The sequence below is a fragment of the Corvus cornix genome, chromosome 5 (assembly GCF_000738735.6).
Source record: "Corvus cornix cornix isolate S_Up_H32 chromosome 5, ASM73873v5, whole genome shotgun sequence".
Classification (NCBI taxonomy): Eukaryota; Metazoa; Chordata; class Aves; order Passeriformes; family Corvidae; genus Corvus; species Corvus cornix.
This window is the reverse complement of record NC_046335.1, coordinates 44,417,143-44,431,840: the sequence shown is the minus strand read 5'-3', so window position 1 is coordinate 44,431,840 and position 14,698 is coordinate 44,417,143. Positions and strand designations below refer to the sequence as shown.

General features: G+C 39.1%; 1 protein-coding gene across 2 annotated transcripts in view; it reads right to left on the bottom strand.

Annotated features, from left to right (window-relative positions):
• Positions 1-4,034: 4,034 nt before the first annotated feature.
• SLC1A2 (solute carrier family 1 member 2) overlaps positions 4,035-14,698 on the bottom strand; it is a 90,163-nt gene continuing 79,499 nt past the window's right edge. The window contains exons 10-11 of one of the 2 annotated variants that reach the window (XM_010406546.2): positions 14,068-14,129; positions 13,091-13,153 (exon numbers count right to left, since the gene is read on the bottom strand). In XM_010406546.2, the coding sequence (XP_010404848.2) occupies positions 14,103-14,129 (27 nt within the window). In that variant the 3' untranslated portion in view covers positions 13,091-13,153; positions 14,068-14,102. Of the gene's footprint in view, positions 13,154-14,067; positions 14,130-14,698 lie in introns of both variants that reach the window. The other variant, XM_010406471.3, reaches the window with a different exon arrangement.

Below are 14,698 nucleotides of genomic sequence, written 5' to 3'. Positions count from 1 at the left end.
TGAGCAAGTTTTGGGATGAAACCTATCTTTATACATTCTCTGCCACAAAAAGCTGTGCATTGAACACTGATGTGAATGTCTTCAGTTTTTCTTTAAAAAAAAAAATTAAAATTATGAAATTTTAGATCAAAACAAGTCCACAAAGACTGTCAAAAAAGAAGATGACTTTTTTTCTCAGTTCAGCTAGTTTTAATACTCCAGATAGCTGTACAAAATTACTTTTTTTTTTTGGGAGGGGGGATTCTCCATGTCTAATACATAGTGTAGCTTTCCCTTTGTACTAAAATGAAATTCTTACAAGTAATTTATTTCCCACTGGGGAAAAAAAAAAAAGTATGTGCAAATTTACAACAAAATAGGATTGTTCAAGTCTAAGGTATCACAAATTTAAGTGCACTTATCAGCAAAATCTCCAGCATTTTTTAGAAAAGTAAGGAAAAGTCTCAAACACCCACTTAACCTAGAATTTAGGTCAACAGCAGCTTTCTGCAGTGCTGAAGCTGAGGCCCAGCTGAGGTTAGGGGTACATAGGCTGGCAGTGGTAAATCAGCATATGGCTCATAGGCAGTGGAGGCTCTGTACATCCAGAAACTTTTAGTCTGCTGAGTTTGTCCTGAAGTCCTTGTAACTCCCAGAGCAACCCAGGGCAGAGGAGGATGCAATAAGGCATTTTCCACTTCTCTGGAGGCTCTAAGTTTTGTACCTGGCATCTGAAAGCCTTGCCTTGGGCACTTAGGATGGAGTCAGTTTTAACATCCATATTGCCAGTCCCATGTGGAAGTGGCAATTTTGGTACCAAATGGCTTTGGTACAGGTGAGTTTTAGCTTTAATTGTAAATTTATTTGTAGTCATTGGTGTACATAATCTAGCTTCTGGCATGACAGAAGGCTTTTTTTTCCCTGGGTTAATCTAAAGAAAACCCCTTATATTGCTTTCAGTGACCACATTTTCCTTTGCATGAATTGAGACCCCATGCTTCCATTTTTCATGTAACAAACAGTAATAAACTGTTCTGCCCCATGATGGGAGTTAAAGCCTGAGTTTATATTCACCACTTTTTATTTTTATTAACCTATTTATTTTAAAAGCAAGCATCCTGTTCAGGGCTGCTGCTGCAGATTGCTAGCAGCACATTACTGGAGCCAGCTCAGGGAGAGAGTTTTCTGCAGCTTATCTAAGGTGAGTCTATCACCGCTGAGCCCCATCCACAAGACACAGTGATGTCAGCTGACAACAGCACACCAAGGGAGAGAAGAGTCTTCCTGCACATGCTGTGGACTACAGCCATCACTGATACAAACCTCAGCGAAAATGTTGGGCTCTTTTTATTTTTCAGATTCACAAATTATCCTGTGTTTTGGCTTTGTTCAAGCATTACCTGTCTATCTGTATCCTAGTGTGCAAGTACATGGGGTTTGTCTTCCTGTAAAACTGTTTCACAATCATCCACTCAGTTCAGCATGTTTTGTTTTGCAGCAGTGGGTCTTCAGATTCACCAGCTTTATAGTTCTTGGGCAATTCCCTGCAGTTCTGTGTGGTTCACTTCCTAGTTAATCTTTCTTTCATTAATCAAGTGAAAGTCTGAAATAAACTCAAGGTAGGGATGCTTGTTTGTTGAGCCAGTGACTTAAAAATTAACAACCTTACCCTTTGTTCACGAAGGTTGATTTCTCCCCTGCCGATGAAGAGGACAGGTATAAAGCCTGCCTATTGTTTACAGGCTGGTCAAAAATGAGAGAAGCCAGGTTCAGAAACAAAGCTGATATGATCCAGTCAATTTAGATAACACCTGGATGAAACAATGGAATGAATTTTGAGTGTATTTCCTAGCTTGGTCCCTCTTCTTGTCCCTTCACTGCACTGGGAGTCAGCTGCCTTTTCTCGCTTGCACATCTCCACGGCAGCATGTCTCAAGTGGTGTCCAGGGATCACAGAAGAGTGATCCATGCAGCATCTTCAGGCACCCCAGTAAGAGAACAGCCAAATGGAGATAGATCAGTCTTACAAATGACTACAGGAAAAGCAAACATTTTTAGTTCAGTCACGAGTGAGAATGCAGAGCACAACACTGTGTAAAACAGACCCTTGTGTGTTGCTTTTCTAAATACTCATCCCTGTAGGACAGAAGGCCCACCAAGAGTGTGAGGCCTTGCTTCTCCAGACCTTGTCCCTGTAGTTTCGGTGGGAAGCAGTCAGTTTTGTCATTTATCTTTCTACACAGACACATCTTGTTTATGGCCACATGGTTCTGCCTGCCAGAACCACCATGACCACAAGACCTTATCTTGCATGCAATATTTTCCTTCCTGCCTTCACTGTGTGCTGTACAAGTGAGACAGCAGCAGACACCTGCCCAGCCTGGGAAGCTGCCTCAGCTTTGGATGCCTGCACAGGGCTCTGCACAGCTTTGGAAGCAAAATGGCACCAAGCCTTGCTAGGGTATCTGTACATTCTTGCAGTGCAAGTGCTTGCTGCAAATAACTCCTTCCTGCCCAACTGAGTGTAATTTTTAATGCTGTTTTCCTCCTAAAGCACCGTATGTTGGGGCCACCTGTTTCTTTCATAACCTTGTCCTGTTTATATGTACTATCTAATACAAAGGAGAAGATTATTTCAGATCTAACAACCCTGAAATATTATCTCAGTTTTTCTTTCATGCCTGAGAGGAGATACAGAAATATCTCTTAATATGGGTCCATGATTCATGACTCACCAGATTTTATAGCCTCTTTAGCAGATTCTTTCCCGTAGAGAGGGACGCATTCCAGACACAAACACACTCCTGAAATTATCTTTTTCTCTAAGGCTACAGACATGGAGAAAAGGGGTACAAGTGGCTTGCAAGGGCTTAGAGAATCAATCTTTGGGGTGTGTATTTTCAGAAGGGTCAGCTTCATATAATTGCAGTACTGGTTCCTGCATGGGTTGGTTATTTTAGGTCATTTTGCAGAAACATTGCTTTGAGAAAGCAACAAATATAGGTCAGTGTCAAGTCTTTAATTTTAAACTTTTATCGTGCTGTGTAACAGAAGAACAGACACCTTTTACGGAAGGAATTTGAACGTACACAGTGCACATGAAGTATGTGAGTGACAGGCATCCTGAACATACCCCAGCCAGGAATTTTACAATTAGCAGAATGCATTTATTAATGACACTTGTTGATGAGACCAGATCAGGACATTTTTGCCCTGGTATCAAAATGGCAGCAGATAGCTGAGGCCTCACATTTACTTTTTGCCCAAAGATCCTCCTAGAACCACATCAGGACTTAGTTCGTTACTGACTCAGAGGGCAGACTGCCAGCTGAGGCACTGCCAAAGCCACTTCCTGCCATGCCTGGATTTCTGTGGAAATCTATCAAGTGGATGATTAAGAAGAAATAAGGCCAGGGTTGTGCACACTGTGAGTCCTTACAGCCGCGGTTTCGGTTGTGCCTTTATCACACACCGGTAGCTCTGCTATTTCCGTAGCGCCTGCTATTCCGAGCATGCAGAAACGTTGGAGCTTTCTCTCCATACTTGGCAGCTGCCACTCCCCTGGGCCATAGTTCACTCCATGAGATCTCTTAATTTATGTGTTAAATACTGTTTATTTCTTTACAAAGAACTCCAGAAGTTCTGCTACAGGCTTTGTTTATTATTTTTTTAGAAAGGCTATGAATAAAAGATTTATTTTTTAGCAGCCAGGGGAGGGAAGTAGGTTTCTAAAGCAACTGCAACCATTGATCTGTATCCTCCTACTCTTCTAACATCTCTTTTCACTTCTCTAGGCTTCATTGCCAAGAACTGGAGTTAGTGAATCCTGGCCTTTGTGGGAAATGAGCTCATTTGCAGCCGGCATCCTGGAATATTTGGAGGATAAAGTGAGGGGTGAGATTTCTGACTCTTTGGCAAAGTCAGGTCCATCTTCCACCCTGCATGTAGTTTTCAGAACAGGCAGCCTCTCACATCAGACTGCTTTATCTAAACTCCTACACAAAGCATTCCCATATTGAGCCCAGGCTGAAATTAAAACCCAGAGATGTAAGCCATGAAAATTATGAATCAACATTTATTGATGATATGTACATAAGAGGTACAACACTTAGTGAAATATTATATTCATGACTATTTCCAGCATAGAAAGAATGTCTAGTTTGTTTTATACATTAGAGAAATCAGTTCACTCTGTAAGAAAGCATTAAAAGCAAATGACTAACAACCCTTGTAAAGAGGAAGGATCTGAACTACAAAAATAGAATCAGTCTACAAGGCATTCCAACTACAATATACAAGAACAGAGCCCAGAGTTGGGAGAAATTTTATCATCTGCATTTATTAATTTCTAAACAAACTGTGCTATAGATACTGTACAGTATGTCATTTCAAAATCTGCAGAACTTTCTGAGTGTGAAGACCAACCTTATCCCTCTTCCTTTTTATCCTTTTTACAACAGAACATCGCAAAGCATTCAGCTCATGCCTGGTCACCTTAAAGAAGGGGCAAGGGATGATGAGCAGGCAGCACACAGTACTCCAGTGTGCAATTCATCCTGAAGCATCATAATGGGACTCATCAAGCCAGATAGTTTCTGTGCATTGGGGCCTGATTTTTATTTCTTTCTGCCTAGAGGAGATGATTATATTTATAAGATCCAGGTCCAGAGTATCTAGGAATGAGTCAGCTTCTTCTTGCTGCAAGGTTTTACTTTCTCACAGATCTGAACTGTAGCTCTGATTTCAGAAGATTTTTGCCACTGACTATGTAGTTCATATGCGTTTTTCATGCTCAGACATACTTTTTTAAGTAACAGGCCTGTACAGCAACCACAGTAGCTTTAAAAGCCTTGCTTGGCATTTCTTTTCCAATAAATGATCGTATCCCTTTTTAACAATGAAAGAAACACTGCCCCTTTGCCCATCTTTCTCCGAGACTGTTCCTGCTAAGGGGATGAAGCAGAGGTTCCTACTTGGACTTCTCAGGCACTCTGGAGAGATCTGGCAGCCCCTTGCTGCCTGCAGGCTTGCCCAGTCACAGCCACGGGACTGCACTGCTTTCCTGGCATCTGTGGTCAAGGAGTAACTGGAAGTGACTCAGAGGGATCCTGTGATACAGTGGCATGTGACTAAGGGCTGAATGATGCACAGAGCCAAGAGCAGCCAGGGCATCCAACAGGAATGCATGTAGATGGATTTCCCCTCGTTCATTGTGCCAATTTAAACCGTGACTTACTAAGCTTCTGGTGATAAAGAGTCCAAACATTTCAAGCAAACAAGAAGAAAATAAAACAGAAACTTATCACTCCAGGTGAACATTAATTCTTTATGTCATAACAAGTGTACTCACCAGGCAGCAAATCTATGCTGGGATCACTTTCACTCACTGCCAGGGAACTACACACATGCAGCTTCTAACACACAACATACTGGTTAGATAGTTGAAAACTAAAATTAACATATTTACAATGAGCTGGCTGCATACAGGACTCTGAATGTTATTAAAACTGGGTACTCCATAAGAGACAGATAAAGTAGTTAGTAAGCTGTGGAACCCAATCAGTTGAACGGTCAAAAAGAAAGAAACCCAGATACAAATGAAAACCAGAAAGGAGAACAAAATTTTAAAACACAGTCTAATTTTCTACTATGGCTCAACACACAGAAACCAATTAAATTAATTTAAAGCACAGCTACACATACTGTATACACCATTTCACTGAAATTACGTGTTGATAGCTACATTATCTACACTAAGTGCAGAGAGGCACTGGACATCATGCTTCAACAAAATGTCAAAACTGGTATCAATAAGGTTTTACAGCTATTAGTAACTCAGCACTATTCTACCTGTGATTCCTATTAAGTTAATACCTGTTACATCTGATTTAAAATACAATATAGATTAAAATACAAGGGTATATCAACACACTTCCTACATATATATCTACTAGAAACTTAGGCTCCAAAACCTCAGCAGAATAACATGGCCCCACAGATTTCTGAATAGTTGAAGAGATACCCAGTATCAGTCACACTGGGACAGGAGTCCTTCCTATTCAATGTTTTCTTTGTTTTGAATTACAGTCAAAGAGCTAGTAGGCCACAGAAGATTTTTTCTGTTTGTTATATAGTTGTTATGAATATTTATATTAATTTACTTTTATTCCTCTAAAAACAGTTCCTTATTAATTAAGCTGAAATTATTATAGCCATGGCCTTAATGCCAACAGGTATTTGCCTAATGGGAAGAGATGACCAAAATGAGAAGTAACTGTCATTTGGGTCCAAAAATATAGTGGTTATTCTCTTTAAAACACATAAGAAAACAGGAGGTATTTGTATGGATGCTACCCAATTACATTGGTCCCATGGTGGTTCTGTTGGTCCTTTTTCAAGAAGGCAAAATTAGGTGGCAAAATCCTGAACTTTTTCCACAGGCTGAACTCACACACACTGTATTGTAGCAAGATGGATGGGGTACCTGACTACACGTTTTTTGCCTACCCAGATATGTTTTCTGTAAACTGCATTCTGAGCCAGTCTATTATACATTAACAGGTCCTAAGGAAGAACTGCAGGATTTGGCAAAGGTAACATCAGGAAAAATTATAAAAGTGAGGGACGATTGCCCAAGACAGTCAATCTAGAAGATTGCTCAGATTATTATTGTTCCATGATGAACTGCAGCATTTAAGGACATCTTGAAATTCCTATTTGCTTCTTGCATTTTGTGCTTTGTCTATAATTCATTACCAAACATAACACAAAAATATTTCATTGATCCTAAATGTCATAAGAAAACTGGTTTTGTTCTAAGGTATAGGTCACCTTTAAAGGATTATTTCCCTACCTTATATGATCACATAGAAAACATTCTAAGAAAATATTTGTGTGTCTGTAAATTACAGATACTAGGTAATTTAATTCAGTCTACACTGTAGTTTCCAGAGAACAAGTACAAACCCCTAAAACCTGTATTATTCTTAACTAAATCAGTGTTGAGCACACAATATTTAACACTATAAATACATGTTCAGCTTTTTCTGATGTATTCTACAAGCAAGAGTTCATACCAGATCATAGGAAATAAGATATATTTAAGAAAGGAGCAGGATATATTGGACGGAAGTGTATGCAATTGTCTTTAAGTAGGAAGGACAACCTGTAGTACACAAGAACTCACAAGTCCATACAAAACACCAAAATGGAAATGATATAATCTACAGTACTGACTGCAAAATCAATATGCAAGCACACTTTGCATACAGTCTTTAAAAAACTGTAGAAAACAGAATGGAAAAGAATGATACAAAAATTCCAGCAGACAACACTATTTATGTACAAAGCAATATACAGGAACGAGACAATCCAGATTGTGTGATGCTGCCTATGACAGCTTCCCTTCGTGCAATGGTGTGTGCCACAGAGCATCATTAAAAACAGTTGCAGGGCTCCTGAATGTTGTGTAAAATAGCAGAAGGATTGAATGCTCTAGCATTGATCAGCACTGGCTCTGCAGCAGGATGGAGTTAGAAATGAGAGGGGATCAAAGGGTGGGTGAAGTGAGAAACCTCACAAGTCTTCTTGTCTCCCCAAACCTTGCATTAGCCTGTTGGCTATTTCCATCCTGGACTAGTAGAGAGCTACTCAGTGGCTCAGCCACGTGCTGTAGGCTTTTCTAATGTTTGGAGCCTGGCTTTTTTTATAAGACTGATTGTTGCAACTGCACAACCACCTTATCTGTTAGATTTGTATCAACCCGTTAGTGGGGAGTCACTGGGTTTCCCCTAAACAGGGGAAGATGTCTCTGGGATGGTGGGCACCTGTGAGGGACAGTTCCTCAGAGCCTTGTGCCAGGGAGGCCACTCAAAAGAGAAGTAAAAGAATTACCAGCACCTGGGCATCAGCAGCAGTTTGACTCATTCATAGCAGCAGATTTCCATTGAACATAAAGTATGACCAGGAAGAAAAAATGAGGGAGGCACCCATTGTAGAGCCTGTACCCAGGCACTGCTCCTGGGGGCTTTACCAGGAGTCCTGCCTCAAGTCTGTGCATTGTCTGGGGGGAGATACAGCCTTGGTGCCCATGAGGGAAGAAAGATTGATGGCTTTGGAAGGAATATGCACCAAATACATTGTTTCAGGAAAATCATGAGCAAGAACACAACATTTTCAAAAACACCATGGCAAAGCTGAACAATTCATTAACAGATTGACTGCCTTCTTTGACACTTCACTATTTTAAATCCTTTGTTCTTTTTAGTGCTTGAAACTACACTCTCTGAATCATTCTTTAGACAAAGGAAACTGGGTAAATATTTTCCCTTCAAAGTCACCAATATTGCTGGAGTGAAGAAAATAACTAATCTTTCCAAGAATGCTTTCTGCTGGGAACAGGAGCTTCTACATAGTGTTATATGGTGAATTATAGCTGAGGTGCTGTCCCAATGGACTATACACCTATCATAATGGCTAATATGAAAAATATCTTCATTGTGGCCTTAAAAGTCACAGTAATAAAATCATAATAGTCTTCAGGCTCATAACAGAGTAATATTACAGTACATTTTTATAAAGTGCCCTTATTTATCCTTCTGTAAATTAATTCAAATGCAGCAATAAAAAGAGCTGAATGGAAATTAAAGAGATGAGAAACAGTTATTCCTGTACATCTCCACAAAAGGATTCTTCTGAGCCCGGTGCTAAAGCTCAGAGTCTTTTTAAAGATAAAAAGAGAAGTGAATGTTAGAGGGGAGGTTTAACATTACCTATAGTTACGGGGATTTGTGCGACTGCTGCTGTGTTGCTACAACAAGGCTGAAATAACACAAGTGAAGGCAAGGAAGCAAAGGAAATCCAGGCAGTCACCAGAGCAAATTTGTTCACATGCTGATGCTTCAGTTTCTCAGATTAACAGTCTACTCGTCTGTGTGTCTACCACTGAAAAACTAATTACCCTAGGAGTGATGGAAAACAGATTAGAAATCTATATTACTCCTACTTTTAAAAGTGGCATAAGGTCTGGAATTCCATGTGCTTTGAGAAGGATATGGAGCTCAGCTGTATCTCAGAAAACGTGAGAAAAATCTGTAATGAGAGCGATCCTTATTTTTGTGCTGAGTTTTAAATTCAGTGCTGGACTTGCAGCACTGAAACAATTAGGTGTAAGAGAAGTATCTTGGCAGAAATCTTTTGGATGTGAGAATCAACTTCATTATAAATAGCAAAGACTATTGCCTAGGATGAGATTGTGAAATGTCTTATAACTTAACAGAGACAGGAAGGGACTTGACTTTTCCTGGAAGATTGTGACTCTCACAGATTCCAGTGGGACTTTCATGTCATCAAAGCATTGCAGGCACAGTTTTTACTATTGCAAACAGTTTTTCAAAGACATGCTGAGTTTCTCATCAATTCAAATGGAAAGAGCACATCTTGTAATAGTGACCAAGTGGCTTCTGCCCTACCTATTTGAAGAATCTTTGTGTGTAAGACCCACACACATTTCTTAAAAGGCTGGTGCAGCCATTGTCTTCCAAGAGAAGCAAGGGAGAAACAATTCAAGTGGCAAAGTCCTCCATCTCTCCTGCAGTTCTATCATAGAGTGTCCTTCACTTTCAGTGAACAGATACTACGAGAATGCTGACCCAGCTTCAGCAGCAAATGCATAAAGCAAATGTGTAAGCATGTGTGTCATTTAGTATGCAATGAACTGAGTCTTTGCCTGGTCTAGACTTCTCCATGTGCCAGTGTGCTGCCAGCAACCCAAAGGCCAAAGGGTATCACAGTTGCACAGACAAAGGTTGGGGGAACTGACAGAGCAGTAAATGAGATGATGCAGAAAACAATGACAGTATGGACTACACAGAAACCAAATGACTTTTCACTGAGCTATTCCTTTAACTTTACCACCCCAGCACTTCGAGCAGATACAAAAAATTTGCCAGATGCATATTAATGCATTGACACTCCTAGTGAAAGTAAAAGGAGGCTGGCCAGTAACCAGAACTGCCTGCTGAAACGTGAACCTTGGCTTAGCTGAAGTGGATGGTCCCTCGGTTATTTTCTGTTTATTTAGTTAAGTAGCAACACGGCCTCATGTGGAATGAGCAAATAGAGAAATGAAAGCCAAGAGTGAGTTATATTTTCCCACAGAAATGGAAAGCTTTTTGATGATTTAATACAGTGCTGCTCTGGAGTAACACTATATTAAATATTCAGTCAGGCTACAAGCAGAGGAATTCATGAAACCCAACATTTCTCCTTCTCCCACATCCACATTTAAATAGAGAAATACCATCATAATTATATTTTGAAAAATCCCTGAGTTACTGTATCTACAGAATTACCACTTTAAAATCACAGTCTGCTATTCTAATCCTATCAAAAGATCCAAATTTATTCTCCCATATGTGGGTGGGGTTTCTCTAGCACTGCATTCCTTCCTTCCCTAGTCTCCATCCAAAGAAGCACTCTTCAAAGGACATTACATCCCAAGTGGATAACTGTAAGCATATTCTAAGTATTTCTCAATATGTAATTTTGTGGAGCTGCCTAGTCACATGTTTCTGACATTCCTGTTTGTTTCCAACTGCTAAACAGTTTCAAATGACAGTTAAGAGTATATGGACCAGTTTTCTAAAGCTACTTTCAACACAAGCAATCAGTGTGCCTGCTCTCAAGAAACTGCTATGGTGAAGAGGATGAAAAATCATCTATTATTGGATGAGTTGTGCCACGAAACAGCTCAAGAACGCTGGATATAAATTGGGGTAAATGCTGTGTATTATTCTTGGATATAACTACCACTTGAGTGAGAGTGAATTTCACTTGATGAGAGCCAGCACCCTCAGAGTAAGGAACATTTTACAGTACCTACACACCATCCCAGGCACATTTCTGGCACATAACCCAGTGAATGCTACTTGGGAAGCAATAGCTAGATAGAGGTTAACTCTGGATATGCTAATAGCAATGACTGAAGAAAAGAGAATACAACCTGTCTGCCACTTCTCTGAATAACCTACAATTCCATCCTTCACAAAAAAAGTAAAATAAAATCCTGAAGATACTTCAGGAGGCCTTTGGAAGAGGCCTCCCCCTCTAATGTTACAGGCCTACAGAATTCACAGTGGTTCAATATTTGTTAAATTATATAGGCCATTTTGCTTAGGATTTGCTTGGCCATAGCATTCAAGTGATGACAAAAATACAGTGGTAAGAAAAATATTCCATAATAAATGCTTAAATGAGGGATACTCTGACAATGGACTTGATCTTGCACATCATTGATCATGCAAGTAGCCTTGGCTGGCTCAGGTCCGTGTGCAGTTTCAGAGATATTTATATGAATGCAGATGAACAAAAGCAGATTATATTTTTACTTTAACAGCTTCTACAGAGCCAAATAACACTCAACAGTTAAACACATTGTTCCTGTTTAAACCCATGACAGGTCTGAGCACAGACACTGAATGGCCTATTTCCATAAATGTTTGAACTCTGTTTCTTGCCATTTTTAACTTCAACATATGCTCATATTCTGATTCATTCTGAAAACTTCTGAGAATTCCCCTCAAAATTGCACAAAGCTTGTTCTGTGAGTAGAACCTTCCAAGGCCATGTGGCTCAGCTTTGCTATGGAACGTGGTAACGGTATAATGGTATTCACCAGTATCTTAAAATTGCTAAGTATTAACAAGAACCTTTAAAAAATTTCACAAGGTGATTATTCTCACTGCAATTTCTTCCGACAGGTTTAGTCAGATATAGCATGTTGACAAAACACCATCTCATTAATTCAGATGCCATGTGCTCAAAGAAACATTTCTTTGACATTAGGGAGTTGTATACTTATTACTCTGCAAAAGAGAGAGAGAGATGTAAATTCAACGTACTGGCCTAAATCCTGAAATTCTGGTTTCATTTTCATTCAGTCCTAACCCTGGACAAATTCTCTTAACCTTATATGGAATTTGGTTTAGCAATGAATTCAGGATTTAGCCACTCTCTGAAACATGACATACTTGAAAGATGGCTTTCACTTCATAGCAAATGCTACTGATGATCACATTCAAAAATTCTGTAAGAGTAATAGATACAGAATTTGTTTGCAGTTCATTATCAAATACCCAATCAGGACATCCATAATCAATCTCAGTAGTACCTTACTTGAGTATCCCACCCACGTGAGAAATCCCTCTGACATCAGTGGAGAAGGGTAAAAAGTAAGGTACTACCTACTTTGATTAAAAACAGCACAACTGAATCCATGGTTTTCTGTATTTTGCGCATCAGACATAGATTTAGTGAAGGAACTACCACCTCTGTAGTTATACTGCCTTGCATTGTATGGTGCATTGTGGTCACGAAGCAGCACAGCCCCAGCATAAAACAAAGGCTGCACCTGCCCTGGGACATCTGATAAAAACACACCCCATGCACATACAAATCTAAGGTCTTCTCTTGATGCTAAGCATTAGTTGTACTGATCTAACAAAATGTCTGGGATAATTTATTGACTTCTATGCATTAATCTTGCCCCTGGATACAAGGTCAGTTTAAAGTACAACTAGGCACGAAAGTACAGTGCTTGTTATTATCAAAACAAATAGAAATCTTTATGGATGTTTTCAAAAGGTATTTTAGCCATACAGTGATAAACAGATCGGGTATGCCACAAGAGTCACCAAAACACTTGAAGGCTTACGTGGTGTTATGTTCTCTTGTATCTGTGACCCTGAGTCCCTGTAGTGAACTGTACTGGCACTTTGATCTTCCCATTTTGCAGCATTTACATTCTCTGTGTCTTGAATGAAAGGGGAAGTGGGTGAGAGCACATTGCACTGCATGGAGGATTCTCCAGGTGCATCATCCAAACTGTAACACAGGGGAGACAGATGGCTGTGGATCATTGCTTGGCAAAGACACTACAATGACTTGATGAGATCTTTGCTAAGTTTCAGTTACAAAATTAAGCAGAAATGGTAGATGTTAAATAGAAAAAAAAAAAAGGAGAAATCTTCTTTAATCATGGTATCTTCTGCCAGAAGATAGCTTCAGGACTTATTAAGGATGCAGCTAGGAATCTCTTCACTTATTTTTCACGTTTCCAAGGCTCTTCTTCAACAACATTGAAGTCTGCAGATTTGCCATTGGTTGCCAGTGTTACCTGCAAGTAATTATCATCAACAAACGACTTAAAGGCCAAGGCACTTTGACAAGAAAAGTAGTGAGTTTTATATGAAAGGTTATGATATTTGCAGGAATTACATACACTGTCACTTATTATATAAGTAAAATATATTTATTCAGAATTCACAACACTCCCAAATAGTGACACTCCTGTTCATTTATTTATTTATTAAAATGACTAGAAAACATCAGTAGTAGAAAAATATTCCACATTTTCTTAACCTTCACTGCAGGTTTTTTTAAATAAATATGTCAGATTCTACTCCTTTCTATCCCTTGTAGATTTCTCTGGATTATTTCAAAAACAGACTATTTATTTTTTTAGTGTAGAAAATCATATTTTTTCAGTGGAATTCCTTAGCAAAGCTGCGTAACTGATGCAACAACATGAAAAATATGCAAGGCCAGAATAATCAGAGGTGTGTCTCTACACAAACTCACCTACAATTACACCACCTTTAAAGAAATGGGAGAAAAGACATGTTGTGAACGCATTGTTCATCATACCACTGTAACAATGTAGTGAAATATTTTGACTATAGTCCAATTAAAAATTCACAGTAATGCTAAACTGGTCGCACATGATGTACAACAAAACCTCACTCTTTCCTGTAAAGATACATGCTGGAATTTTTAGGTTTTAAGTATGGTAGAAGACCTGTGGAGATCTACCAACTCACAGTGAACAGCGTGTCGTATGTTCCATTCCAGAGATCAGTATAAATGAACCCGAGTTTCAAGAAAGGTATCTCCAGCCAAATTACTTTAAATAATCAAAAATCAAAAAAGGTAAAATGTCAATTTAACTTTACAAAAGTATTGTAGATCTTGATAATGTGAGAGTATCTTTCATTTAATTCTAAATGGATGGCTTACTTTTTCCTAACTTACCTTGTAAGTTAACATCTTCAGCTTCAATTGAAAACTTAAAGACAGAGCTGAAATTCCCCATGCTGGATAAACAGGATGCATGGAAGCATTGGGACATGGAAACATGACAAAATGCACTGATCTTTGAAACAAAGTCAAGCTTTTTCTTAGATAATTGGAAGGGGAAAACATGCAAGTACAGGAATGAACAGCTTATTCAGAAATGAAAATCACACAGAGTCATGTGAAATACGATAATAAAAAAATACAAAAATATCATGCAATAACAACCACTCTAACCCCATATAAAGGTAAACTACTTATTAATTATGTACAACGACCATGCAAAATTATAAACTACTAGTGTTATACATGGAATATATTACAGAAAGTAAATAGAAAGGGCATTCTGGTAGATCAGCTTTTCCATATCCTGACCAGAGTTGCAGTAAGCTTTTCAACCCACCAGTGCATTGGACAGGATGAAGAGATGTCTTTTTAAATTTAGCAGCTGTTTCGAAGCCCCAGATCCTACACTCTGTTGCCTTTGCAAGTCTAACACTTGGGAGTTGTAGACCACTTCAACATGATCCAAATGCTTTGCAAGTGTCAGCATATATTCATAGCTCATCAGTTAGGTCCCAACAACACA